At 40.3% G+C, this 27,268-nt stretch overlaps 1 protein-coding gene across 1 annotated transcript in view; it reads left to right on the top strand.

Moving 5' to 3' along the window:
- Positions 1-23,064, top strand: part of DPYS (dihydropyrimidinase) — a 33,551-nt gene extending 10,487 nt beyond the window's left edge. Inside the window, exons 6-10 of the mRNA XM_086609508.1 lie at positions 5,745-5,901; positions 6,887-7,028; positions 10,057-10,199; positions 20,051-20,258; positions 22,990-23,064. Coding sequence (XP_086465634.1) covers positions 5,745-5,901; positions 6,887-7,028; positions 10,057-10,199; positions 20,051-20,258; positions 22,990-23,064 — 725 coding nt within the window. The remainder of the gene's footprint in view (positions 1-5,744; positions 5,902-6,886; positions 7,029-10,056; positions 10,200-20,050; positions 20,259-22,989) is intronic.
- Positions 23,065-27,268: the final 4,204 nt, after the last annotated feature.

The raw sequence follows: 27,268 nt of genomic DNA, 5'->3' as shown, positions 1-27,268 counted from the left end.
TGTGGTGTCAACATTAACTACAAGAAGCTGTAACAACAGTTCAAATACCCAGATTCAAGATGAAACACTAGCTGTGAACATAAAAAAGCTAAGATAGGAGGTGGGCTTTTATAACGCACTATTCAAGTAAGAAATTCTATGCTGATAGTAAGAACTGCAGAATATTGTTAAGCATGTGTTGTAAGAATAGTCTGCAGTGCCAGTTTTAAAACTGACTTGGTATATATATGCTTCTTTGATGTGTAAAACCAAGAAGTTGGTACAATTTCAGCTTATTGTGGTGTAAATGGAATTTTATAGCTTCCTGGGTTGATGCAATCAGAATCATCAATGCATGCCTTTATGCACAGAAATATATTGCATCTCTTCATAATTAATTTATGTTTTCATGGAAGTATACTGTTTAGGAAACAGAAATCTAGGATTGATTAAGAAATTTCAAAAGGTAGCTAGTGTACCACAAAGATAGTTACGACTTTTATAGTTTTTAATGAGACTGATTAGTATAAACTCTGGCAATAAGAAACTCGTTGTTGTTAGTTGCAGTAAAAGTTATTTTCTATTCTTCAATTAAAAATGGTAATACAAAACAAGGAGTTCAGATAAATAAAAAAAATAATTTAGAAGTATTGTATGAATGACTTAAATAAACCCCAAATATTTTGCTGAAAAATATTCGGCTTGGACAGGATAAAACCACTCTAATGCAAAACCTGTGTAAACTCTTAAATACAGGAAGGCTCTCAAGCATTTGAAATATTCACTCTAATGTAATTTATTAATCTTTTCAAGATTATTTCTCTATCTATCTCTTGATGCTAGCTTCCTGCTATCACAATTGTGAAATTTTTCGTGTTCCTTTCCGAGCACTCAGCTTGAAGTACGGTGTGTGAGTGCATATTCATCCTTGCCCATGTCAGAGGAAAACTGATATCCCTTCCTGTTCCATCACTGACCTCAGAAGGGGAGAGCATCTTCATGGAGCATAATCTATTTTCTGGGTGACATTGTGATACAGAATCGAAGCATTGCTTCTCAAATTCTGTGGCATGGTGATTTTCCTAGTCAAAAAAGTAAGTCAGAACCCAATAATTCTTCCTCGCTCATTTAGCTATACAAGGTGAAAAATAATAGTAGAGCTAGAGACCAAAGGTCTGACACAGTTTGCCGAAGACAGTAGGCATAATTCTGTTGTCTTCAGTGAGCTACAGCTCAGACCTTAAAGGCTAGAATCAGTCATACAGACTGTAAAGGCATACTAGTTCTTAGAATACTATGAGTAAACTTTAGGGGAATCACATGAGTGACTGTCTTTTCTTCTCCTCTCCATGCCAAAGTTCACCATCTATGTCTGCTCTGATCTCCAGCAACACCACTCACCAAAGGAAATCTGCAGATTCTAGCAGCATGTTTTTCATGTGCATCAGTAACAGCTACAGTGCTGCTGAATATTCAACAGGAAACCCAAGATTTCCATGTTGTGACCATGTTGGAGAGAGACATGTTAACTCATAGAATCATAGAACAGTTTGGGTTGGAAGGGACCTTGAAGATCATCTAGTTCCAATCCCCGTGCCATGGGCAGGGACACCTTCCACTATATTAGGTTGCTTAAAGCCTTGAACACCTCCAGAGATGGGGGATCCACAACTTCTCTGGACAACCTGTTCCAGTGTTTCACCACCCTCATTGTAAAAAATTTTCTCCTTATATCTAATCTAAATCTACCCTCTTTCAGTTTAAAGCCATTGCCCCTTGTCCTATAAGTCCACGCCATTGTCAAAAGTCCATCTCCGGCTTTCTTGTAGGCCTCCTTTAGGTACTGGAAGACTGCTATAGGATCTCCCTGGAGCCTTGGATGCCTCCATCTTTTCCTTTTTTTTTGGGCCCTGCCAGCCTGTTTACCAAAAGCAATGGTTCGCCAGCCCTCCACTTGAGAGGGTCGAAGACAACACCTCTCTGTGAGAACTGTTCTTGCTTATCTCAGTGGGCTGTTTGTTCATCCCTGTGCAAAACATGATCTTGAATCTTGCTAGAATAGGTAGAGGAATTGTCTGCTTCCACAGCAGGGCAGTGTGATATGTCTGTGTGCGTGACAGTCTCGTTCCCTTGAGTAGGAAGACAAAGAGGATCTTCTTCCTGCTATTGTGTAAAGTCTTCTCTACAACAAGAAGACAAGGCTGTAGAGTGCTGGTGTCAGGTAGTGCAGCTTCCTCTCCTCTCCATCAGGACTACCTGATGTAAACTAACCAGAGAAAACTAAAGTGACCTTGTGACCCATTCCTTCAGCCAGTAATGCCTATGGAGAAGAAAGGCTAATAAAATATGATTTAGGGATATATGATTTATACTGCTTCGCACTTAAAAAATGCTTTCATTCTAAGCGTTCAAAAGGCTAGAGATTATATCCCTTTGTCCATTTAACTGTGCTGTTATAGCTAAGGATATAAGATTTTCTAGTGCAGATCAGAACTGGAGAGCAGAATCCTAATAAAAAGTCTTTTTTTTTCCAAAAGATTTCTCCCTTTTAAAAAAGTGTGTACAAAAATATGTACTCGGTCAGATTACAAAAAGCTTGCTTAGATTTATACGGTTGGTATCTCCTACCATCAGTCATGGATTAGGTCTGCTCTTAGTGAGAGGAAGGGCATGTCCATAGCTGTGGGTGTACAGACTCTCAAGTTGATTCTGAGCACAGGAATGCAATTACAAATGCCAGCATTTTAGCCGGCTCATGTAGGACAGCTGAGGTCCAGACTGTAGGTAGCCTACTGTATGCAATGCTATGCCTAATGCAATAAACGCTGCCTTCAGTTCTGCTTCTTTTATAGCTGGTCAGTGAGTATCTTTGCCCTGTATGACCTTATCTTAAGTGCCTTTGAAACTTTTACTAAAATAAGCACACAAGGACCAGTTTTTCAAGCCTGTAAACGTTAGTTGGTGTTTCTCAAGATTATAACTCTTTTTGAGTTTTGATAGGTGGCAAAATTGCATTTTACCATATAAAATTGCAATTGCATGTTCTTCTTTGTTATAAAGTAATTTATGTGAAAATAGCTCTTGCCAGCCAGTTTGGGTGTTTGATGAAGAAGTCACCAATTCCACAGCTATTTCCCAGCAGCTCAGGGATGTCAGAAAGACCAAACAGCAGAACACTTTCTGCTCACTGTTTTTACTGAATGCAGGAAAACTTAACAAATGGAAAGACTGAATTTATTACTGTATTACTCTACTTTTATGCCTATAGGCAGAAGCCAATCGAGCTAAAAAAACCTTATGCAGAATTTCCTTGTTGCCGGTCGAGCTAAAAGAGCCTTAATACAGAATTTCCTTGTTATTTGGATTAAAGTAGAATCTTGATATTATCGTACCCTTCAGTTTGGCTAGTCACAGTCCAAATGAAATGCAAGATATTCACAGTCAGCCAAATTGTCCAGATGTAGTCCATTGAAGCTGCAGTGTTCAAACTCAAAAAAAAAATTGAGAAAATGGCTTATACTCCTTCCCCCTCATGGGAACACAGGGAGCTGCTCAGGTCAAATTCTAACCGCAGAAATACTGTCATCAGCTGTGGTACATGAGTTAGAATCAACTCAGCATATACCATTGTGAGCTTAAATGTTTCTTTTCATTTTTATGTTGTGAAACTCAGATAAGAAAATTATTTATGGAAGCTAAACATTTACTCCTTTTCTACCATTTTAACTTTTATCATTTATAGCTATGGCCTAATGATTCATAGTTCAGGCGTACCTTGGATGGAAGTTTCTTTAGCTTGTTTAGATGCAGTAGGAAAGACACACACACCCCCCATACCACACTTCCCCCTCCCACCCCTTTCTACTGACTTTGCTCATGAAAAAGCTGTCAAAAGCCTAGTAAGTAAATATAGGAGATTGGTTATATATGCAGGACTTTTTCTATATGTCTCTAGATTTGTGGCAGCCTGCCCTCAAAGACTTTGGAGTTGTCCAGGGAAGGCCAAGATCTTCCTTACTCCTGCAGCAGCTCTGAATTAGGAAAACACTAATCTTACTCAAACCTCCTCATTCACTGAGTTGTCATAACACTTCCATGGATGGCCTCATAGTCAATGCTTTAAGTTTCAAAATAAGATGCAAAAAGCAGTAAATAACTGGTTAAGTCATGATTTGAAGTCCAAAAAAAGGTAGTGGTCTCCCTCTGAGCCCGAGTGTAAATCTATTATATAAGTAGATAAATGGAACTGGGAGCTTAGAATGCTCCAAGCCAAAGTGCCAGTATGAGACAAGCACGTTCAGCATGTCAGAGCATGCTGAGGTGGTTATAGCAAATTAATAATGCTAATAGGGAGTCGTTAGATCATAGAAGACGTCGTACTATGTAGTACTTAGAGTAAATGTACTGTACAGTAATGTCAGAGCAGGTCTTGAAATCTTGTAGAAATAGCTGCAGAACTATGGATTTTAAATGGTATGAGACCTCTTTGCAAGTCTAGCACAGATTTAAGGAACGGCACTACTGCAGTAGGAAACTTTTTAAAAGAACTATGCTCCTCAGTAGTTACCTATGCTAGCATAATCCTGTAGCTCACAGAAGCACCAGAATCTAATGTACAGAGAGGAACCTACAAAGGATTGCTTTGTTGTTTTCCAACAGTACCGTGTGTCTATGACTCACACATAGAAAGCCAGAGAAAAGTCACCATTTTATATCACCAAGCAATTACCAGCTGAGCCCTTGCTAGAATAATGCAGTGACAATTCTCATAAAAATTGTCTCTGGAGTGACATCTGGGATCTGTAGCAAGATACACACTGTTCACAGGGAGCAGGGGAGGGAGAAAGCTCTTGCTAGGATGCAGCAGAGACTGCCTTTCACCAGCACCAAGCAGCCTATGAGCAAGTGTATGACGTCCCAGTTCACTCCGGTTCTTTGGTGACCATCACAGTCAGGGGCATTGCGACCTGTCACCTACAGAACTACAAAGCAACTGGACCACCTCCTAAGGGAGTGAAACATCTTGTTTCATCTCCCATCTTGTTCTGATGGGTTTCAAACCTCTTTCCTAGTAGGAAAAAATAGTTAAAATATGTTAGTCGTTCCAAAGGCTAACAGTTTGTCTGGGTTGGTGTCCTCTTCTGAGGAAGCTACCATACTGTGCAGCAAAGAATTACAGATTAAAATTTGGCAGATAACTTTTAAAATTAAACTATTTATAGTTTTTATTTTGGAATGTTTTTACACTCTTTAAATTTACGTCTGGTGCCATATTGTTCTTCCCGGAACAATTATAGCCTGACAAATAAAAGTACCACCTTGCAAAGTCTGTATGCTGCATATATTAACTTACATTGTTACATAGTCAATAATTTCAGAGCACTAAACAGGTGCTACCAAGAAATGTATGGATCTTGAACATAATTAATACAACTGAGGACTGTGTTCCCTTTGAAATCTCTATCACATGCCTAGTAAACAATGTTTAAAACCCATTATAATATATCTGTCAACAAGTTAATTAAAAAACCTGCCCAAGCAATGTTCTTATGAGGAAATATACTGGGAGATCACCAGCAGAATATTCAGAACAGAGATGCTGTGTTGTAGCTTAGTTTGTTATGTCCTTCCATATGTTGGTGTTTAATTTGAAACACTCATTCAAATTTAAATCCATTGCCATCAAAAAGATCCAGAACAGAGAAAATACAAGATATGCATTTTTATGTTGTTTGATGATGATACTACTGCTTTACATTTTTCAGGAAAGGTGGTTTATGGAGAGCCTATTGCTGCTAGTCTTGGCACTGATGGCACCAACTACTGGAATAAAGACTGGGCTCATGCTGCAGCATATGTCATGGGACCTCCACTGAGACCAGATCCGTCTACTCCTGATTTCCTCATGAACTTACTGGCCAAGTAAGCAGATGAACAAACGACGACAGCTGATGTCCAAATACACAGCAAATTCTGTCTGGAGTATATAATAACAGGTTGATGCCCTGGAGATTTTCTAAGTACAGAATGTTACATTATCAGGGAGGAGAAATGGAAGGTGAAACCATAGATGAAAAACATCTTTTGTTACAGAAATTAGAAAGTGTTCAGATTTTCTTTTTCTGAACTCTTGTGGCCTTCTGTCCCTATTTCATTTTAATCAATAAGCCTTGCCTTGCTAATACTGCAGCAAAAATTGAAACATGACCAGGGGGACAGTAAGGCTGTAAGTTGGTGGGAAATGTGTAAGAAGTGGGGTCACAACTAGGGGTTCTGGTTTTTGTTGTCAGCTGCTCTTTTCACTGGAGATTTGGGTGCTGTCTAAAAACTAAGCCTGCTGACCTCTGAAGGTAGATATAAGTTGTGCATTTTGTAACATCTCCTTCAGAAGGAAGTAGGAACAGAAGAAGTATCCTTTAGATACATGTAGTTAATAAAATGTGGGGTTTGCTGGTATTTCATTACCAATAAAGCTTAACACCACAAAAGGATTGAGTTTGACCAAATAGTCTGTGAAGATGTGCCAGAACACTGGCTGATGGTTGTGCAGATCATAGTAATTTGACAGGGTATATGGAGTGACACAGTCTGAAATTGCCTTAAGTGAGGCTGGAACCAAGCCCCTTGCTCTGGGCAAAGTGGGACACCTTTGGCATATCCACAGTAGAAGTGTTAATTTTGGTGCTTGGTTTCTTCTGAGGAGTTTCAAGAAGGAACTACTCTGCAGGGAAACTGGCTGTTACTGTGTAGCTGCTCTTGGAGGATGGGACTGAAGACAGGTTGGCAGGGCATACCAGTCTTTCCTTGCAGGACATGTGGCTGGATCTGCTCAGCCTCGCAACAGATTTTCCTATGTGGCACCATCTGGTACATGCTCTGATTCATAATGAACTTTGTTTCTCCATAGTGATGACCTGTCTGTGACAGGGACTGACAATTGCACCTTTGATACATGCCAGAAAGCTCTGGGGAAGGATGACTTCACAAAAATCCCTAATGGAGTGAATGGTGTGGAAGACAGGATGTCAGTCATATGGGAAAAAGGCGTTGTAAGTATATCAAGATGTCTGAACATGGAGGTAATTGATTTCTCCAACAAAAGATAATCTCTCAGCAGTTATCAACTTGCCAGTTTTATCAAGTGTATTTATCATAGGATAACTCTTTTGATCAAATACCATGACAGAGTCCTTACTAACTCTCACTTTATGGTCATGGGAGATAGATGAGGATTCTTAGTGCTTAAAATATGGCACTAGAGAATCTTTCCCATCATTTAGCAGCAAAGGACTGCTATTGTTTCAGCAGTAGTGCACAGCACATTTACTTGCAGTGTTTTTTTCAATAGATGAAAGGAAAATAAAAGGAAAGAGGTGCCCACAGTTTTGACTTGGTCAGTCCTGTGTTTTTCGCTCTTTGATATCTCTCAAACTTAGCTGGTGGAGGAGCTTCTACACTGAGTGTGTGTCTGTCAGCTTCTAAATTGTATTTTCAGCCAGAGGAAACAAGCTAGAGATAAGAAATGCTTCTCTAATGTATGGCTTCATCCTGTGATATGTTGAGATGAGCACCTTGAAGTCCCTTTGATTGCAGATTCTCAGTACCAACACAAGAATTCTTGGTGCTTCTCAAGACAATGCTCTTCAGGCTCTAAAGAGAGATAAATATGAAAGCTAGTGGCCAGGTTTTTTGGATATGAGGTAGTCTGATGAGAGGGGAGGCGACACAATCTGGGGAGGCATCTGCTGCTTACTAGGTGTTACGATTGTTCTGGGTAACACAATACTTTTAAGTTCCAGAGGCTGTCACATCAGCAAATCTGTTTTTTATATTACTTGATCTCAAACACTTACTGAACAGTATTATCCTCTGTGTTACTGCTGAAGAGATTTGCAAGTAATCTTTCCTATATTACACACTGTGCCTTGCCTCTCCTTTATCATCTAGGCTCTCCTTAATGCTCTCTCACCGTTTTCCAAAACCCAGATACTTGAGAGATGTTATGTCTCCTGAGGAGACTCCTGAGCAGGACTACAGATTCAAAGCCAGTTAAAAATTTGATTTCAGTTGACTTGGGACTGGATCCACAGGGCATTTGGCTTTGAAGTTGTCTTTTTCTCTCTTTGCTGTGGTATAAAGTAGGATCATAGAATCATAGAATCATAAAATGGTTAGAGTTGGAAGGGACCTCAAAGATCATCTAGTTCCAAGCCCCTGCCATGGGCAGGGACACCCTCCACTACACCGGGTTGCCCAAAGCCTCATCCAACCTGGCCTTGAACACTTCCAGGGATGGGGCATCTGCATCTTCTCTGGGCAACCTGTTCCAGTGCCTCACCACCCTCAGACTGAAAAATTTCTTTCTTATATCCAATCTAAATCTAAACCCTGGCCAGATTTAACTCTATCACGGCTTTAGCTTTCTTAACCTGATCTCTGGTTGCTCGGACAATTGCTCTGTATTCTTCCCAGGCTACCTGTCCTTGCTTCCACCCTCTGTAGCCCTTTTAGTGCCCAAGTTGGTCCAGGAGCTCCTTATTCATCCATGCAGGCCTCCTGGTGTTCCTACCTGACTTTCTCTTTGTTGGGATGTACTGCCCCTGAGCTTGGAGGAGGTGATCCTTGAATATTATCTAGCTTCCCTGGGCCCCTCTTCCCTCCAGGGCTTCATCCCATTGTACTCTAGCGAGGAGATCCCTGAAGAGGCCAAAGTCTGCTCTCCTGAAATCCAGGGTAGTGAGCTTACTGTGCACCCTCCTTGCTTCCCTAAGAATCTTGAATTCCACCATTTCATGATCACTGCAGCCAAGGCTCTCCTTGAGCATCACGTTCCCCACCAGCCCTTCTTTGTTGGTGAGAACAAGGTCTAGCAAAGCACCTGTCCTTGTTGGTTCCTCTACCATTTGGAGAAGGAAGTTATCATCCATGCATTCCAGGAACCTCCTGGATTGCCTATGCCCTGCTGTGTTGTCCCTCCAACAGATATCGGGGTGGTTGAAATCCCCTATGAGGACCAGGGCTCGTGAACGTGAGGTAGCTCCTATCTGTCTGTGGAAGGCCTCATCCACTCGGTCCTCCTGGTCAGCTGGTCTGTAGCAGACCCCTACTACTATGTCCCCTGTCCCTGCTCTCCCTTTAATCCTAACCCATAAGCTTTCAGTTGGGACCACATCCATTCCCAGGTGCAGCTCCATGGACTCCAGCTGGTCTTTGACATAGAGGGCAACCCCTCCTCCTCTTTTCCCCTGCCTATCCTTCCTAAAGAGCCTGTACCCTTCTATTCTGACACTCCAGTCACAGGATTCATCTCACCACGTCTCTGTGATGCCAATAAGATCATATCCCAACAGGCGCGCACACACTTCTAACTCCTCTTGCTTATTCCCCATGCTGCATGCATTAGCATAAAGGCATTTAAGTTGGGCCCCAGATGAATCTGACTTCCTGGCTGGAGCGGCTGGAATTCCTTTCTGCTGTTCTTCAGGTACTTCCAGCATATTTTTATCAATCTTGATATTATCCCCCTCCCCCTTCGAATCTAGTTTAAAGCCCTGTCAATGAGCCCTGTTAGCTGTTGCGCTAAGACCCTTGTTGCCCTCTGAGAAAGGCACGTCCCATCTGGTGCCAGTAGGTCTGGTGCCATGTGGCCCATCCCATTATCGAAAAAGCTGAAATTGTGGCGATGACACCAGCCACGGAGCCACATATTAATCGACTGGATGCACTTGCTTCTTGCAGTGTCACTGCTCACAACTGGAAGGATGGAAGAAAAGATTACCTGTGCCCCAGATGCTCTTGCCAGCTGTCCCAGGGTCCTGAAATCTCTCTTGATTGACTGTGGACTCTGTGTTTCAGGATAAAGTTATCGTATTCAGTGAATGTATATTGCAGTATGTGCACCTGAGACAAATTGTTATTTTTATTTCTTTTAAACTCTTCAATATGACATTTAAAAAAAAAATTGATGTGATGTTGGCAGAGAGCTGTCACTCATCCTAGCCTTTTCAACAACAGGAACATGTTTTTCATTCCTTGTTTAAAAAAGTAATGAGTTTGCTTTTGTGTACTCTTCTGCAGTACAGTGGAAAAATGGATGAAAATAGATTTGTAGCTGTTACCAGCACAAATGCAGCAAAAATCTTTAACCTTTACCCGAAGAAGGGGAGAATTGCTGTTGGTTCTGATGCTGACATCGTAATTTGGGATCCCAAGGCTACAAGGTATGTATAGGTTCTTTCCTCCAATCCAGCCTCTCTGCAGGAAAAATTATCTCAAAGCCCCCATACAGCAATAAGCCTTTGGGGTGAGGTTATAGCGTTTTTCAACAGCACTTCACGTGAATTATTTGCAGCTTATTTGTCTCCTACATAGTGTATGTAAGCAGAGATCTTTGATCTCTTGATGGATTAAAAAAAATTCTCCTAGATTGCTGACCAAGTGCAAAAATAACAAAGTCTTTACATTATGCTACCAGGACTTGGTATCCTAAGAGTAAAAATAACCACTTTGGGATCTTAGAGTAACTCTGTTAAGTGCTGGAGTACGTTTAGCTTCCTCCCACTGCAAAGAGCAGGGAGAGGAGCCTGTGTTCCTGCAGCATGACCCATTACAGGCTTTTGTTTTGAACTTAGAGCTACTTCAAACATATTCAAAGGTGACCAGGATGGATGGTGAAAGTGTGAGGTCCTGCCCTCCTTGTGTCTTCCCCAGCTGATGGTGCAAATATAGTGGTAGAACCAGGAGTGAGCATAGTTCTGAAGCTCAAGCTCTGCGTGCTTACGCTTTTATTTAAGGAGTTTTCGGATTTTGTGCACAGTAAATCTGCTAGAATAGAACTTGTCACACCAACAACAGATGCACAAAAGGTGTGCTGATGTCTCACCCTGCATGACTTGATGCCATGGTACATTTTTGCTACAAAGGGCATGCAGTGACTTTCTAGGAGCTTCAACTCACACAGCACACTGTGCATTACAGCTGATTCCTGTCTTTGGGTATATTCCACCATCTGCCAGCTCCATGCCCAGGCCACTACAAATATCTCAAGAATTATACGTCTTGAGTCTTGCTCTGGTTCTTGTGCCCATCTTGCTCTTGTTTAAACTGCCTGGAAATGATCTGGCTGTCACAGAGCCAGCACACCTGGGCAGTTGTCTTTCACAGCTGAGATGCCTATGAGTTGTGAGAGTGCATCTCCAGTGTTCAACTGCTGAGCAGGTTAGTGTAAATCTGCAGGCACTTTAACAGCTGAGTCTTACCTCTGACCACATCCAGACCTGCATGAAGAAACAGCAACAGCAGCAGCAGGAGGTCAGGAGATGTGCTGGGCTGGTGCTTTTGTCTTGGGCCCAGCTCTGGTGAGCAGTGTGAGCATACAACTGTGCTGAAGAAACAGATTAACCCTCCTTGAAATGTCTTCATCAGTGTCATCCAAATAGTCAGTAAATCCACAGAAGACAGCAACCCTAAATGAGCTTTGTGGGTTGTTGGGCATGATGACAGTACGGCCAGCTTTCATTAAGGTTATCATAGTCTTTGGTGTTCCTAAAGCCTGAGCTGTTGTAACTCGAATGATGTAAGAGTTTCAGCCTTTGTTTTTTTTTAAAAGAAAGAGTTGAAGACTCTCCGCATGGTAGAGGAAAGTTCTGAAACATAACTTGGAAAATCTGGTTTTGGAAGCCAAATGGGGAAAAAAAGCCCGAATCCTAGATCTACCTTACACAAACAAAATTTTCTTGACCAATCTTCTGGGTTTTGAATTTTTGATAACATTATTCCCACTCATTTCAGGATATTGCTGAGAGCCGAAAACATGTGAGAGGAAACGCATTGTGTGTTTTAAGCCGGAAAGCTTGAGGTTTCTATTCAGATGTCCCACAAAAACTGGCAGCACCAGCAAAAAAGTTTCAGGAGTGTCAACCCCAATAAACACAGAGGCCTACCCAGTGCTAGGTCAGAAAGATTTTCATGTGCATTATGCCTTCTGGCATGTTGAGCAAGCATATTTTGAGATACTAGCAATGAACTATTTCAGGTCAGTGGAGCTAGGAACTGATTAAAAAAAAAAAAAAACAAACCGAAGGATTCTGTTCTGAGCTTACTTCTGCTCTGCCTGGGGCCAAAAAAATCTAGAAGGACAGCAGAGATATGACATTGTTCTCAAGGTGTTTTGTCAGCTCCTGTAATTATTTATCCTTTTGCCTCCCAAACATTCCTTCTGCCTCCCTTCACTCTCTCCTGAGTGCTCTAACTGCCTTTTTGCCCACTGCAGCTGTGAAGGTGCAGTTTATCTTCCAGTATTTTTTCAAATATTAAACTGCATTTTCGTACTAGGCAAGCTGATTCTAAGTTCAGATAATACTTTTTCCTGATCTGGTACTGTTGCCATTGTTTATCCCTTTGGCTTTGCTCGGAACAAGCCGTTCTGCAGGTGCAATTGTGTGAACTACATGAGTAGGCGTAAATAAACCTCGCTTGTGCTTCTCTATTCATTTCGCTACAAATCCTGAAGAGGGCACAAACGGCCCAGCAGAAAAAAAGGGATCTAGCTAAGGGACTTCATTTATTACGCAAGGTGCGGCCTCATGGGCTTTGTTGACGCTAGGGAGTGATTTTCAGTTTCGCAATAGGTTTGTTCCTCTTTCTTGCTAAGTCCTTCCTCTTCTGAGCATGACTTTTTTCCTTGTTTGTAAATCTAAATCTTGTAAGAGGAAAATACAATTTTCCAGTTCTGATTTGATGCTGTGTGGCTGTAGTTTTAAAATACTAGCTGATACTAGCCTGAAGAGCTGGACGTTTGCTGAAGTATTGCCATGAGGAACTGGTATCACGGTCTGTCAGAGGAATTCTGTAGGGAAGATTCTGAAGTAATTCTGAAAGGTAGTGAAGCTCTTCAAAATACAAAAGCTTATATCTCTACAAAATCAGCTGCGTTTCCCTCCCACATCATTGTGCAATAGCAACATGTCGGGTGCTGTCTGGGCATTCAGGATTTTCTCTTTCTAGGTTGCAAAAACCTAGTGAATTCAACGCGACAGCTTGGCAAGCTGGGAGCAATTGCAATTCAAGCACTCTGCCACTTCAGCTGAGGCTTTCCTTCTACAGGACAGCATCGGCCGGCCTATTTCTGTAGCATTTTCTGGTAATTTCTGCAGAAAATATTTGAACAGCTATTAGATTTGCTACTGTATTTAAAAGCTTCTAAATACCAGTTTTAGCAGGTCTCATGAAAGCAAGCATTATTAGGAAGAAACACATTAAATGTATGAATTAGAAACTGCGTTAGAAAAGGTGGGTTGTGGATTCTGCGAGGTTAGGCCTATATCTTAGCTTCCTTATACTCATTGCATATCCACAAATACCAAAGGGGTCTGTTGATTTATTACAGCCATGGGCTACCAAACATCATCTTGCAGACCTCAACGCCCTCAGCATCCTGACTATAGCCTGTGCACACAGGATTGTTTTGTGAGTACTCCTTGGAGAAACACATGTAGGCAGCGAATGTGTACTCACTGTACCATCTTATTTTAATCTGTGCTTCAATCAAGAATGTTCACTGACTTCTTTCAAATGCACACAAATAGTATAACAGCCCCAAGTCTGTGAAACAAAAGCTATTGTAAAGACAGTTCCAGAAGGAGAAGGCAGAGTAAGCAAGGAAAAGGGAATGTCACCTGTCAGCAAGTCAGTGTCCTCTATAGCTGATGTCTTTAGCTATTTGAAAGCAAGCAAGAATACTAAATCTCTAGGGCTTGTTTCAGAAATGCTCAGCAAGGAATCTAAATACTGCAGTACCCAATTCAGACCATGGAAAAAGCTGAGCATCACTTGTAAAGTAGGGGCAGAAGGTGTGCAAGATCTCAGAAGAGACATTCAGCTTCTGGAAGATACTAGGGCTCAATAAACTCACTGTAGCCTGTCGAAGCCTGGCAAATAAGCCCTGGATCAGGCCCCAAAAGCAAGATCAAACACCCACAGGGATAAAAAACCATCTGGAATGGAGTTTAACTTTCTAAATCCAGCCACTTCAATATAACCACACTCAGTCTGGGAAGCCTCACCCACCAGTTTTTTTTCATTCATAGCCTAAAAACTAGCTACTTTTGAATGCAGAGGCAGAGCTGGCTGTGCAGGTAGCAGTCTCTCATCCCGTTCTCCTTGGGCTCTGCTGGAGTGGCCCTCTTTGGCAGGGCCAGCATGTGCCCGTGTGTGCCAACGGAGCTGGGCTCAGCCCCAGCACGGCAGCGATGGCTGCAGCCCCAAGCCCACAGCTGCAGGAGCAGGGTCCCTGATCAGCAGCGAAGGCAGGAGTCCTGAGGTGGGGAAGAGAGGGAGTAAAAGGACTTGTTACTCTCTAAGCTACCTGCTATGACATGACTAGCAAAGATGTGGTTTCTAGCCACTTTTTCCAGGGTGGTTTATGCATTTTAGGGGAAACAGTCACCAGATGCGAAATCAGCAAGAAGTCAGAGTGCCCCAGTCTGCTGGCGTATGTTCATCCCCTCAATGCCTTTGTTTACATGTAGATGTGTTCGTGGATAAATCTTCTGCTTTTGTTAGAACCAAAATCTGCAGCCTATGTCTGTCTCATTTGCAGTCAAGTCTTCAGCCTCAGAAGCTTAAGTGGGGACAAGTTACAACATTTAAGCACTCTCTTTGCCAAGCAACTGCCTGTAATTTTTCATGACATAAAAGAGGAAGAAACCAAGATGATAGCAGATGATTAGAATAAATAATGCTACAACTGTCTTACTGTTTTGATGAATGAGCATAGTTTTGAATTCTGAGTATATGGATAACTGCATCTAAACACAATGAGGCAAAATGAAATAATGTGTCATACAAATATGCAGGCATAGGACGGGTATGTTCTGGCATTTTCAATAGCCTCATATTCTTTTGCACAAGTGCAAGCGTGTGTGTGCATGAATGTATACTAATTCACTAGAATCAAAGTTCCTGTCAAAGGCCTGTTATCTCAAATTAAGGGGATATGGAGAAAGAAACTATAGGCACAAATTAAAACAGAGGAAATTTTATTTAAACGTAAGAAATAACTTTATTTTTCTGTGAGAGTGATCAAACACTGACACAGGTTGCCCAAAATGATTGTGAAGTCTCCATCTTTGGAGGTACTTAAAACTCAACTGGGCACAGCCCTGTGAAACCTACTTTGGCTGACCCTGATCAGAGCAGAGAGCTTGGAGTGGATGATCTCCAGAGATACTTTCCAATCTCCAGGACTCTGTGGTTCTGTGAACTGTAACAAAATAAGCCTCTCGGAGAGAACTTGGTGTATGTTTCCCCAGTAACTTGCTGTCTCATGAAATGTCAGCTGCTCTCTTTAGAGAACTGAATCTTAGAAATGTTACAAGAAAAAGTTAAATCTTTCTTATTTTCTCCTTATATAACCTTGCCTTTTTCTCCCTGGTAATCACTTCCAGATCTTCTTTTGTCATTGAATAGACTGATTTGTATTTTCCTCTCTTTTTATGCTTTTCTGAAAGCTTGATTTCTCATTATTGTTTCCTTCCTGCCCATTATAGAGTTTGACGATTTTCACTTCAGTCCTGTATCAGCTTGGAGTGATTGATGGGACCAGACTGATAGTATTGTTGACAAATGAGTTACTTATCATAATAAGAAAAATAATTTTGTTGTCATTCTCTACCCATCTTAAAATGATGAATTTTAGGATATATGATTGCATGAAATAAAGATCCCATCCCTCAGATAAGTCACTTTGACTTGGAGCTCCCAAACATTAACTTCCTACCTTTTCTTGCATCTGTTACTTTATCCACAAATCTCCTCAGTTCATATGGTTACTCAAAGGCAATGCTTATTTAATTATATTTTTATATAGACTAGGAATACAACTTTAAGAATAGTTGCCTGCATATATTTGCATGTGCAGTTATTGCAATTCCTTAATATGAAATTGGCCACGGGATTTTTAATCCACATTATAGGTTTATAGCTAGAATTTTTGCACACAGATTTGAAGACTTTCTTCTTTTTCCTCTCTTTTTTTTCCCCCTTCTTTTTCTTTCCCCTTGCTTTGCTTCTGTTATTAATAAAACTGACTCTTAAACGTTAACAAAGTTCAACTTAATTATCGTTATAAATGAGTGGTAGCTCAGGACAGCACAGAAAGGTGAACGATCTACTTTTTTTTTTCTAGATTTTAGAAAAACAGGTTAACAAAATGGAGAGTTCAAAGGCGTCTGAAAGTGATATGAAGAGGCAACTCGCAAAGGCTGATAATATGCTCAGCAACTGGCATTTCTCACCTCCCCCCAGCTCCAAAAATCTTAGAGATACTGTGCTGTAAGCACCGAGAGGAGTTGCTGACAGCTCAAATACTCAGAGAAGTTGGTTTTCTATGGCAATGAAGCAGTTGTTTTCAACAATGAACTCGGGTCATTTTAGCTGCCTCTATTACAGTTTTAAAATAACGAATTAATTAATTATAAAATAAGTGTCCTCCCTTTACTGAGATATTGAGCAGCTGTTCTTGCCTAAGGGCTGTTGACTACAGAATTCCTTCATATTCCTGTACCTGGAGTTTTTTAAGAAAACTGTGTGAAGTATGCATCCAGTTTCCATTGGAAGTAATTAATTTTTTCTTTTTCTTATGCTCACCTTGAAAATTAAAGTGATAATCCTCACAGTAGCCAAAGTTTAGGTTCTAGAGCTTACTCTAGTCCAACAGATCCACCTTCACTGGCCTGATGTAGCTTCATGTCCAATACATTATAAGAGGTAGAAGATCACTCTAATGTCTAATTTTTTCCCTTTATCCAGTTCCTCCTCCTACCTGACTGTAACTCACTAGTTAATATATCAGGCTCTGACTGAGCTGTGGATATGTTTATGATGCTCCTGCTTGTATTTGACTTGAAATGAGAACTGGTACCTCTAACTCCTTAATAAAACTTCGGGGCATAACTTTTGAGTTGATAATCTGTACAGTCTTGAATTTCACCCTACAAGTTACTTCCATTAGTCTAATCTGATGCTCTTTTCTAAATTTCAAACCTCAGTTTGTAGTTTATTTAGATATAATACTTTAGGAGTAGCTGTAAATCCCTTTTTCACAGAGTGCATAAATAAATACAGGCTTACTAGTCACTGAATCCTCACACAGCCAGAGAAAATCTGGTAATTGCTCTTAGACTGAAATAATTGCTATTTGACTGTAAATTAGTTGGTCAGAACTGGATTGAAAAAAGACAATTTCAGAAGCATGACTTCCTCTTTTGTACTAGTGGAATGCCAGTTTGTATATTGATAGCCTTTGCAAGATAGGTGTATCAAAAGCTGCTGAAGTGAATTAAACAGAAACACTAATTTAAGTAGGAACAACACAGGGCCTGATGTCTTTGCAGTATCCTCTTTGTAGAGTACGATGTTCTTTTACGTGTTGAGGCAATCATTCTGATCTCAGTCTTCATTTGAGAAAGGGTTGCTTGAAACAAAAGCCACTGTAATTTATAACCCGAATTAGAGAATTTTACAAATTTTATTTTAAAAACCCAATATAGGTTTTTGAATCCTGGAATCAGAATCTGCTCTTTCACATTGAGTAATCCCTTCCGTCAGGCATCATTTAGGGTGCTGGAGACAGGTGTTACGTTATACTTCCCTACAGTGGTAGTCTTGGTTTCTTGGATTAGAAGCGGGTTACAGCCGTTCTTGCCAGTAGCCGAGTGGTCACTAGTGTTCAGACATTCGGAGCAAATACTGGAATTTTGCTAAGATTCCCGGCAAGCTGCCTGCTACTGAAATGGCTGATACAGCAGTAAACGGTCTGTTGCATAAGGTCTCTGAGTTGTGAGCTTCAGATCCAAGCATACTGTCTAATTCTGTTTTAATTGATTGCTCACTTGCTGCCCGAAACTTTCACTGCCATTGATAATGTCAAAGGGTTAAATCGCAGATGAATTTTCGTGCCCTTCAGAAAGGGCAGCATGATCTAAGGCTTGTTTCAAGAGTTATAAATGACTTCTATACGAGTTTGTTGTTGAGACAAGCTCTGGGAAATGTGTTTTGTCATATTGTAAGGTTTATCTGTACAAATGGGTATTTCTTTCAAATGTGCTAACTTTCATTCATTTTGTATCATTTCATGAAGGACTTACCTCTGAGGCGTGTTTACCCCTAGTGATCCTGCTCTGGCACGTTTACACAGCTCACATGTTGAGTTGAAGGATCTTGCTTATTTTTCTGCTCATTAGCTCAAATTACCTTTTCCATTTTTCTTTTTGTGTCCCAGTGCTATTGTGCAAATAGATATGATGTACACCCAGAGAATGCTAAAGACAATTGTATTACAGTTGTTCTTACTTACTGTTCTAGCAATTGGACCCATAAGGGTAATGCAATAAGGTAGAGGAATACATTCACAAACTCTTTGTAGGGCTGTTATAACACCCACGGCTAAAATTGTTCGACCCTGTTCAGAGGAGCGGTGTATACAAGAAGGTCTCACTTCTATTGCTTGTCACTGTGAATCTACCAGATGATGCTGATACCAGCGTTCAGGCAGTTTTCTGTCCAAGATGTGCTGAATAAGGAAAATTTTTTATTTCTTTGGGTTGATTTTCCATAGAGAGTATTTCTATATATACAGCCTTTGAAAAGTTAGTTATCACCAAGATTTAAATGTAGCCCTTAGTAGAATAAATTTCTCTTAGTTCAACAGAACGATATGAAAGGAAAACTAAGCGTCCTTCCAGGAATTCATTTTTCTTCTCAGTAAGTAATAATTTTAAATATTTGATATGTGATTATTTTTGAAAATGGCTTTACTTCAAGAAAGACACAAATTTTTTTTTGTTTTCTCATTTTGATAAAGATGTTAACTAAAATTTTAGAAAATTATTCTTCAAATAGATAAATATTTTAATCTATAATGCTTCATATTAGTTTTGACTTTGATAATTCTTTTGTAAAAGATGTAGTCTCAAGAATAATATTAATGCTACATATGCATAATAGATTTTTGATTGTGTGAGTACCCATTCTGGAAAATTCTGGCTGCTAGCCAAAAGCATGAGGCTTTCTTCCTTTCAGAAATTACAGATGATAAAAAAAAATATAAACTCTCCAAATTATTAAAAAAAAAAAAAAAACAAAGGAAAAATATCTGTAGATTGGAAATAGGAAGTTAATGAAATAATTAACTAAAATTAAAAATCTTGAGACCCATTTTAGATACGGTAGATAGTAAGTAGCTCAGTACGGGAAATAAATAATAAAGGAATTATACACAGCCTGCATTTCCAGATGCCAATGTCAGCTCTAGCATTGGCTCTGCCTTTAATGTTATCAATTAGGGTTGGAGAAATTGGCTAGAAAAATGGTGATCATAAAGAATGAGGTCTATGCATAAACAAAACAATAATACTGATGCTCAAATGGGTACAGTCGAGGTCTAAAATTATGATTTGCTTAATACCCTTGGAGGAAAGGTATGTAGAAGTGTGATGTTTTCATTATTATTTAGCAGCATCAAGATATTTGGGCTGTCAGTCACTGGATCAATCCAACTCACATTAAGAGTTACCAGAATTCATTACCATCCACTGACTTTCCAGTGAAATAGTCTTTGTGTTATTCGTGAGTCTCAATCTTTGAAACACTGCAGCCATACTTTTCAAACTTGAAATTGCAAGTCATTCTAGCTAAAAGGTCAGAGCTTTGTCTGACCTTATCATGCATAGATATTTGGTTGACAAGGCAGAATGATATCATGTTATCCAAATAAAATATTACAACCTGATTTTTATTCCACTAATCTCTGTCTAGTGGAAAATTTTGTGTTGCAGGGCTGCAAAGTTCTGTCCTTTTGACTCTCCCTTCATTCTTTTGAAATGCAATTACTGTTCAATGAAATGTTAATGCTCTATCCTATTTTTACAGCTGTTCCGTGATGTACTGTACAATGTCGTGGTTTAATAATGCTGCTAAATTTTCTTCCTTTATCAATTTCTCAAAATTTTATAATGAAGTAAAGTGTAAGGATCATAGTAATTTTGGGTGTTGCTTTGTTTTGTAATCACAGGACAATATCTGCAAAGACACATCACCAGGCCAACAATTTCAATATATTTGAAGGAATGGTCTGCCACGGAGTCCCAGTTGCAACAGTTTCAAGAGGCAAAGTGGTTTATGAAGGTGGAGCTTTCAATGTCACAGCAGGAGAAGGCAAATATGTCTCCCGTCCACCATTCCCTCCATATGTCTACAAACGAGTCAGGCAGCGGGAGCAGGTTAATTAAACTAATAAATCTCTGTAATGCTTTGTACAACATGAGGATAGCTAGCTCTTGGGAAGAGAGGTTTGGGGATTCAATGGTAATTTCCCTTACTAATCAAAATCTGCCAAGGTGGGAGGAAATGAAGCTAAGGACTCAATTTTCATTGTTCTTTATCTTCCAGAAAAATATCATAGACTAGCTCCTGCTCTTAGGGTAGTCTGTGCAGCCCATAGACTAAGCCTGCGTACTTTTAAAAATAAACATGTCCCACCTGCAATAAATGTGGACAGTTTCGCTCATGGGTAATCTGACTAACTGCTAGAATTCATCACTGATTTCACTGAAAATCAGAGAGGCTTAACGTATATGCAGGGAGAAATCCTAAACTGAGGAAGAGATTAATAATTTTCTAACTCTTTCATGAATCACATGTTTGGAGCTAAATTCTGTAGAATATTGAGCACTTGGCTCTGTTCCAGCAAGAAAGTGTTAAAAGCTGAACATGGGCAAAGTGCACTGCTAGACCAGGCAAGGTAACTCTGCTCAAGCTCTTGTTCTAAACTTTTTTAAAGATGAATACTGAAAAATACATGAAGATTGCATTTTCGGGGCCTGTTTACCATGCAAGCATTTATGAAGAATGCTTTTGAGCCCTTACTGTTACTTACTGCAGGTACGATTTCCAAAAGCGCCCAGACTCAGTACGTTGAAAAATCACAACCCAAATCAGTGGGATTCACTGCAGGATCTAAAAGTTGAATCAGACTAGCATCCATGTGAGATATGGCTCATTGAAATGCTTCCAAGATATTTCTGTATATTTCTTCCTGCTGTTACCTTGATGGACTGAGAAAGGCATGAAAAAGTGGCTGAGTGAGGCTTTCCTCCAAAGACCACACTTTCACAGGAGCTGGTGGGCTGTCTGCAAATCGATACACATAATACAGTGGATAGGCAGCAAAGTCTCCTCATGAGCACACAGTTTTTCCCTCGGAACTAAGAACAGAAAACAGATGGCTGCATTTTTGGATGTTCCAAACATAAAGAAATATTTTTTTTTTTTTTACCAGTACGAGTCAGTGTAAATTAGATAAACTAGAGATATTTTCACTTGCATTATATTAGCATCCAACTGTTTCTAGTTTGCTTTTTGTTCTGAAACCAGATTCCTCATTTAAATCTATCCACAAATTTTATATATTCTATTAAACTTTTCAGTATCAGTGAAGGTTAATGTTTCTAGGGGAAAGGAAGGGCAAACAAAATAATCTGTGCCAGGACTTCCCAGACCTAGTAGAGAAGTGAACCAGTAGTCCTAGCTGTGATTTTGTCCAGAGCAAAGATCTTCCCTTTCCACTGAACATTTGACTGAATTGAGACAATTTCTCCTTAGGTCATGCAATTCCATGGCCAGCTGCAGATAAGATTGTCTCACAGGCTAAGGAGTCAGAACTGCTCACCTACAGTAAACTCATTCTGCATTTTCAACCTAGATAGATTCTCTTTGCAGTGTTCCTCTTAGAAATCATAGTCCTTTGGATCTATCCTCAGTGGAATACGTCATGCACAAAGTTGTATGTGCCTGTGAGTCTAATTCACTGGACATTAAAGATACTTGATACTTTGTTAAAGAGGGCTTCTTATTAGTATAGCACTTCCTTTGTTGTGCAACATGGATTTCTTTGGCTTGCAATGCAAAATAAATGGCATGTAATGGTAACAGAAAGTAGCTGTTGAAACCAGATTTGTACTGGCATTACACCAACCAAACTTGGGACATTCCTTTTCATGTAAGACAACATGCTGTATTTATTAAATGATAATTAGGTACTTCCTCAAGCATAGCTGTGTTTTAGTGACTCCAAATCCTGGCATCTATGCTAAAGCCTTATATCCCATGTTAGAAGAAGGTAAGTATCAAACCTAAACTAAAACTCAAGAAAAAATTGATAATTATACAATTCTGAAAGACTTCAGTGAACATGGTGGTTTTGATTTGCTGTCAAAGCTAGAGAGAATTTTCCCTTAACCAAAACATCAAGTGCAAAATGTCTTCAGAAGTGATTTTTCAACCAGCTCAATCTCCTGTAGCCAGCAGCTGGGATGGTGGATGGTAGATACCCCCACAAAGCAAGATTCGCTTTGTTTCACTGATGTTAATTAACCTCTTTTACCTGTATTAAGAGCATCACTGGAAAACGTGATTACTGTAACAAAGAACAAGCTTATAGCTTAAACATGCAGTGAGTCAGCTGTTCCGGAGCTGTATTCTCTGTACCTGTAGTCTCCTGGGATGTCCTGAAGTAGCTGGACCAAGATTAAAAAAGTATACAGATACAACCAGATTAATTGATTTATGATCAAGTTTTAGCATATCCTAATTATTTATGTGCCATAATCTCCGGGGTTTTGCCACTCCAAGATCTGTTTGTATACTAAGAAAAAGTAAAGCATCGATATGATGAGGTGGAACGTGGTCAGTTGCTTCTTTAAAAAAATAGGTTTAGAATTGTTTTTTTACAGTGCTGAGCAGATTGAGCTGCCCAGCTCCTTATGAGAGCTGAGAACTGAATTCTTTAGCCCCAGTGTAAGGGATCTTTTCAAGAGAGAGGCTTGATGAAAGTGTTGAGACACATAACATGCAAAGCTGAGTTATCATAGGACTGCTATTTTCATTGTGTCCAACTAGGATTTCCAAGGGGAAGACAAATAAAAGTGAAAGATTTGAAATATTTTCTTGCAGGTCTGTCAGCCTGTTCCTGTTGAGAGAGCACCATACACAGGCGTGGTCTCGGCAACATCCCTCTCATCAAAATAATAGACTTATTCCCCGGTTTTGGCTCTTGAAGGTAATAGTCTCTTTTGATTAATGAAAATTACTTTACTTAATGCTTCTCTGAAACTTCAAGAAAACAAAAGTGCAGCAAGCCTTCTAGCTTGTGACAGGCTTTTCTGAAACAAGCCCTCTCAGAAGCTGAGTTGTCCTGGTATCTTTAAATTTGAAGAAAATCTGTGGCAGCCCAGGTATGGAGAATCTCTTTCTGACTGGAGTCTTATTAAAAAAGTTCAGTTGAGAGAAGCAAATGGAGTTGGACTGCTAGACTGACATGGGTAGGAAGGCCTATAGGAAACCTGAGTTCAATTAGCACCAGGAGTACAAAGCAAGCATGAATATTTGGCTTGCAAATTTACAGGAAAAACAAACAAACAAACAAACAAACAAACAAAAAACAGCTTGATGTGAAAAATGAAATTCTCTACGTGTCTAGCATCCCTGTGTTACAGACAATAACTCTGTTTTGTTGGTTTTATCTCTCCATGATTGTCCTGTTTGGGTTAAGCTGATAGATCAGTTTGCAGCTGTCTTCATGCAACAGAGGTGCTGCAGTCAGTGGCAGCAGCAGTGGTCTGATGGCCAGTTGAGCTGCTGTAAGGCTCAGTGCCGCTAAAACGGAAATAACATCCGGCATCTCCCCTTCCCTCCTCTCCAGTGTCCACAGTACAGAGCTTGGTTATTGACACTCCCTCACCTATATATGCCCTGGTGCTCAGTAGATCTTTCTGAGTTGATTCACTTGCTAAGCCAGCAGAAAACATTTAGCTTCCTTTTTCTGGGTTAGTTCTCATTTGGGTTAGTGAGTTGAACTGTCTCTCAGAAGAACCTAGCAAGGATCAGTGCAACATATGGGTGGGATAAGGCAGCTGGGGAGAAGGACTAGGTGACACCACCTCACTCTCTAACTGTTTTAACAAGCAGAAGAAACACTTCAGGAAAAAGTAAAATAACTAGGTAAGACCTTCAGCAAGGACAATTGAGATATGCTGCTGTATGTCAGCTGCAGCTGAAACGTTGTCTGCTATGGTAGAGGAGTTGATTAATATGGGTTGGGGCACAGTGGGTGGCAGTAAGCATGACGAAACCCAGGCTGAGTTTTTGGGTGCATACGTGTACCAACAATGAGATCAGCTAGTTTGAGAAACGATTTCCCAATCGATGGATGTAAAGCCACAGTTTACGCCTCACATAAAATGGGTCTATTCTTAGTGCTAATTAATATGAGGACAGGAACAAACCTGCAATGGTGGAAGGATGAAGTTACCTTTTCCACATTTCATTGTATCATTCCTTCAAGGCTCCCTCACAGTGAACCTCATCCAGGGCATCGGTAGCAGCAACAGAGTGCAGCATGCTATTTGTTTTCCTCTGTCATAAGGGAGAAAGCTTTTGTAATAGAGAGGACTAAAGGCTAAAGCTGCAATAGAGCGAGGGAGTAATAATCATTCTTTCTAGCTCCTAGCACTTTTTCTCCATTATTACCTCTCTGAGTGACAAATTGCAAAGCAGAGATTTTCTTTTGAAAGATTATATCATATTGTCTTTTTCTTCTCTGTAGATAAAAGCAAATGAAAATGACCCTGCTGTCCTCACCAAAGCAGTGCATTCTGGGTCCAACAATCAATCCACAATCAACTTCTCAAGAGCCAACATAAAACAACAGTAACCAATAAACATTATACTGGACTTACTGCATGAAAGTTGTCATTGTGATTTCTCTTTAAAAGGAATTTTGTTATTAGAACTGGAAAATGTTTAGAAAATGGAGTAAAAATAAAATAAAAACTACAATTATAATGTGACAGCAGCTCTGTAGGTTCTTAAAAATAGGTAAGTTTGAGGATGGAATTTCTTAATATTTATCTTTAGAAAGTATCAGCTAACCTATAAAGTAAAAGCAAAGAGCAATATCCTTTCAGTACGTTTTCTACATTCTTGTTCTTTTAGGTCACAGGAGATGAATATTAATACTCTAATTTCATGTATTGGAAAGATCTCTCATGTTTATCAATGCAGAGAATTCTGATAGCAGACTGTGAATTTGATTTTTTGTTTTTCGCTTCCTGGAAGGGGTCAGGTACAGAAAAATGTTGATTCAGGGGAACTGTCACTATTTTAGAGCTGCTGCTATACCTCTCTGTCCCTATCTTTAAAGGAGTTTTTACTTTTTCTCCCCACCAGCTGCACAGACAAGTGTTTACTGGTGTGTTCAAGTGTTTCTTTTGTTATACCCTAGGCTAACCTATGCTAACCATACTGGTGAACTCACCTACAATACTGTTTTGTGTTCTGGACTGATGGAGAGACAGACGCTCATAACTTGAAGGTTTATGAAAGGGGCAAGGCAAGAACATAATGCATTAATTTCAAAAACCTTTTTTACTGAAAACATTTTTTTTCCTAATTTAAGTAATGCTTTGGGTTTTGTAAGATAGGATTCCTAATTAAAAAAAAAAAAAATCTCATTTGCTCAATTCATCTGATTTCCCATTTGAGAGGTAATTTTATTCTTAAATGCATTACTCTGTTACCATGTATAGATGGGGTTTGCTCTGAAACTTACGTGGTGGGTTGACTGTGGCTGGACGCCAGCTGCCCACCAAGCCATTTTGTCACTCCCATCCTCAGCAGGACTGAGGAGGGAGAAAATAAGATGGAAAAAAACTCGTGAGTCAAGATAAAGGCAGTTTAATAAAGCAAAAGCAAAGGCTGCATGTGGAACCAAAGGAAAACAAAAGATTTATTTTCTGCTTCCCATCAGCAGGCAGTGCACAGCCACATCCCAGGAAGCAGGGCTTCAGTACACTTAGCGGTTGCTCCAGAAGACAAGTGTGATAATGAATCTCCTTCTCCTCCTCCTTTCTCTTAGCTTTTATTGCTAAGCTGACCTCATACAGTATGGAATATTCCTTTGGTCAGTTTGGGTCAGCTGTCCTGGTTGTATCCCCTCCCAAGATCTTGCCCACCACCAACCTACTGGTGAGGGGAGAATGTTGGAGAGACAGTCTTGATGCTGCATGAGCACTGCTCAGCAGTAGCCAAAACACTGTTGTGTTGTCAACACCTTTCTAGCTACCAATACCAAGCACAGCACTATGAGGGCTATGGTGAAAATTAATTCCATCTCAGCCAGACCTAATACAACCTAGAATGTTGTTTAAAGTTGCATTTTCACATCTGATAGCCCTTCTCTTTAAGCAACTCTCACTGGGGAATATTTAAGAGAGAAATGAAGCCAACACACAAATGCCTGTACAATGAGTTTACTGTCCTATATGTAGAAACAGTATAACCTGTACTTCCGTACAATCCATGACCCAAACAGGCACAGAAAGACATTCATATTTTAAGAAAGACACAGGAAGCATTATGGCACCAATCATTCTTGCCCAGCTGGACTGAGTTGAGATAATGAATGACTAATTACTAATCAACTCAAAGTATCTATCCTGCCTACAAGAGGCAGGCCATTTCCTCCTGGCTGTGGAGGATGCAACAGTGTCCTTGGTGCTGCAGCCCAGGCTGGTGAGCAACAACTGGTGACCCAGATGTGATACATCCGTGAGACCCTGGGAAGCCCTGATTCCCTCGCCGAGCCGAGAGCCCGAGCCAAAAGAGCCGGAGCCGGGAGCTTGAGTGAGAGTCCTTTGGAGAAGAAGGTAAAGCCGCAAGCCCTGACATGGTATTCGTGGGAGGGAAGCGTGCTGGAGTTGGATGAATGGGCTGGGTCTCTGCTCACCCATAAAGCCCTTGTGAAAACAAAAAATGGTAAAACAAAAAGGGGGAATTATGGCACCAATCATTCTTACCCAGCTGGACTGAGTTGAGATAATGAACTAATTACTCTAATCAACTCAAGGTACCTATCCTGCCTACAAGAGGCAGGCCATTTCCTCCTGGCTGCGGAGGATGCAACAGTGTCCTTGGTGCTGCAGCCCAGGCTGGTGAGCAACAGAAGCACAGGATAATTACTGTTATTTTTAATTTGACAGTGGAAGGCAAACTTGTAGTTCCTGCTATATTAATAGGCATAGAGTGGCATATGAGCTTGTATGAGAAACAAAGTCCCACTAGGTCTGTAGTTCTTGTGTCTCTAAACAGCAAAGGAGAATTTTCTTTGTCAGATGATGGGGGATAATCATGGGGACATTCAGGAAGAGCTAGCATAGGTTTCTGTTTCTCAGGT

This window comes from Tauraco erythrolophus, chromosome 3 (genome assembly GCF_009769465.1).
Source record: "Tauraco erythrolophus isolate bTauEry1 chromosome 3, bTauEry1.pri, whole genome shotgun sequence".
Lineage (NCBI taxonomy): Eukaryota > Metazoa > Chordata > Aves > Musophagiformes > Musophagidae > Tauraco > Tauraco erythrolophus.
This window is presented reverse-complemented; position numbering and strand designations above follow the sequence as displayed.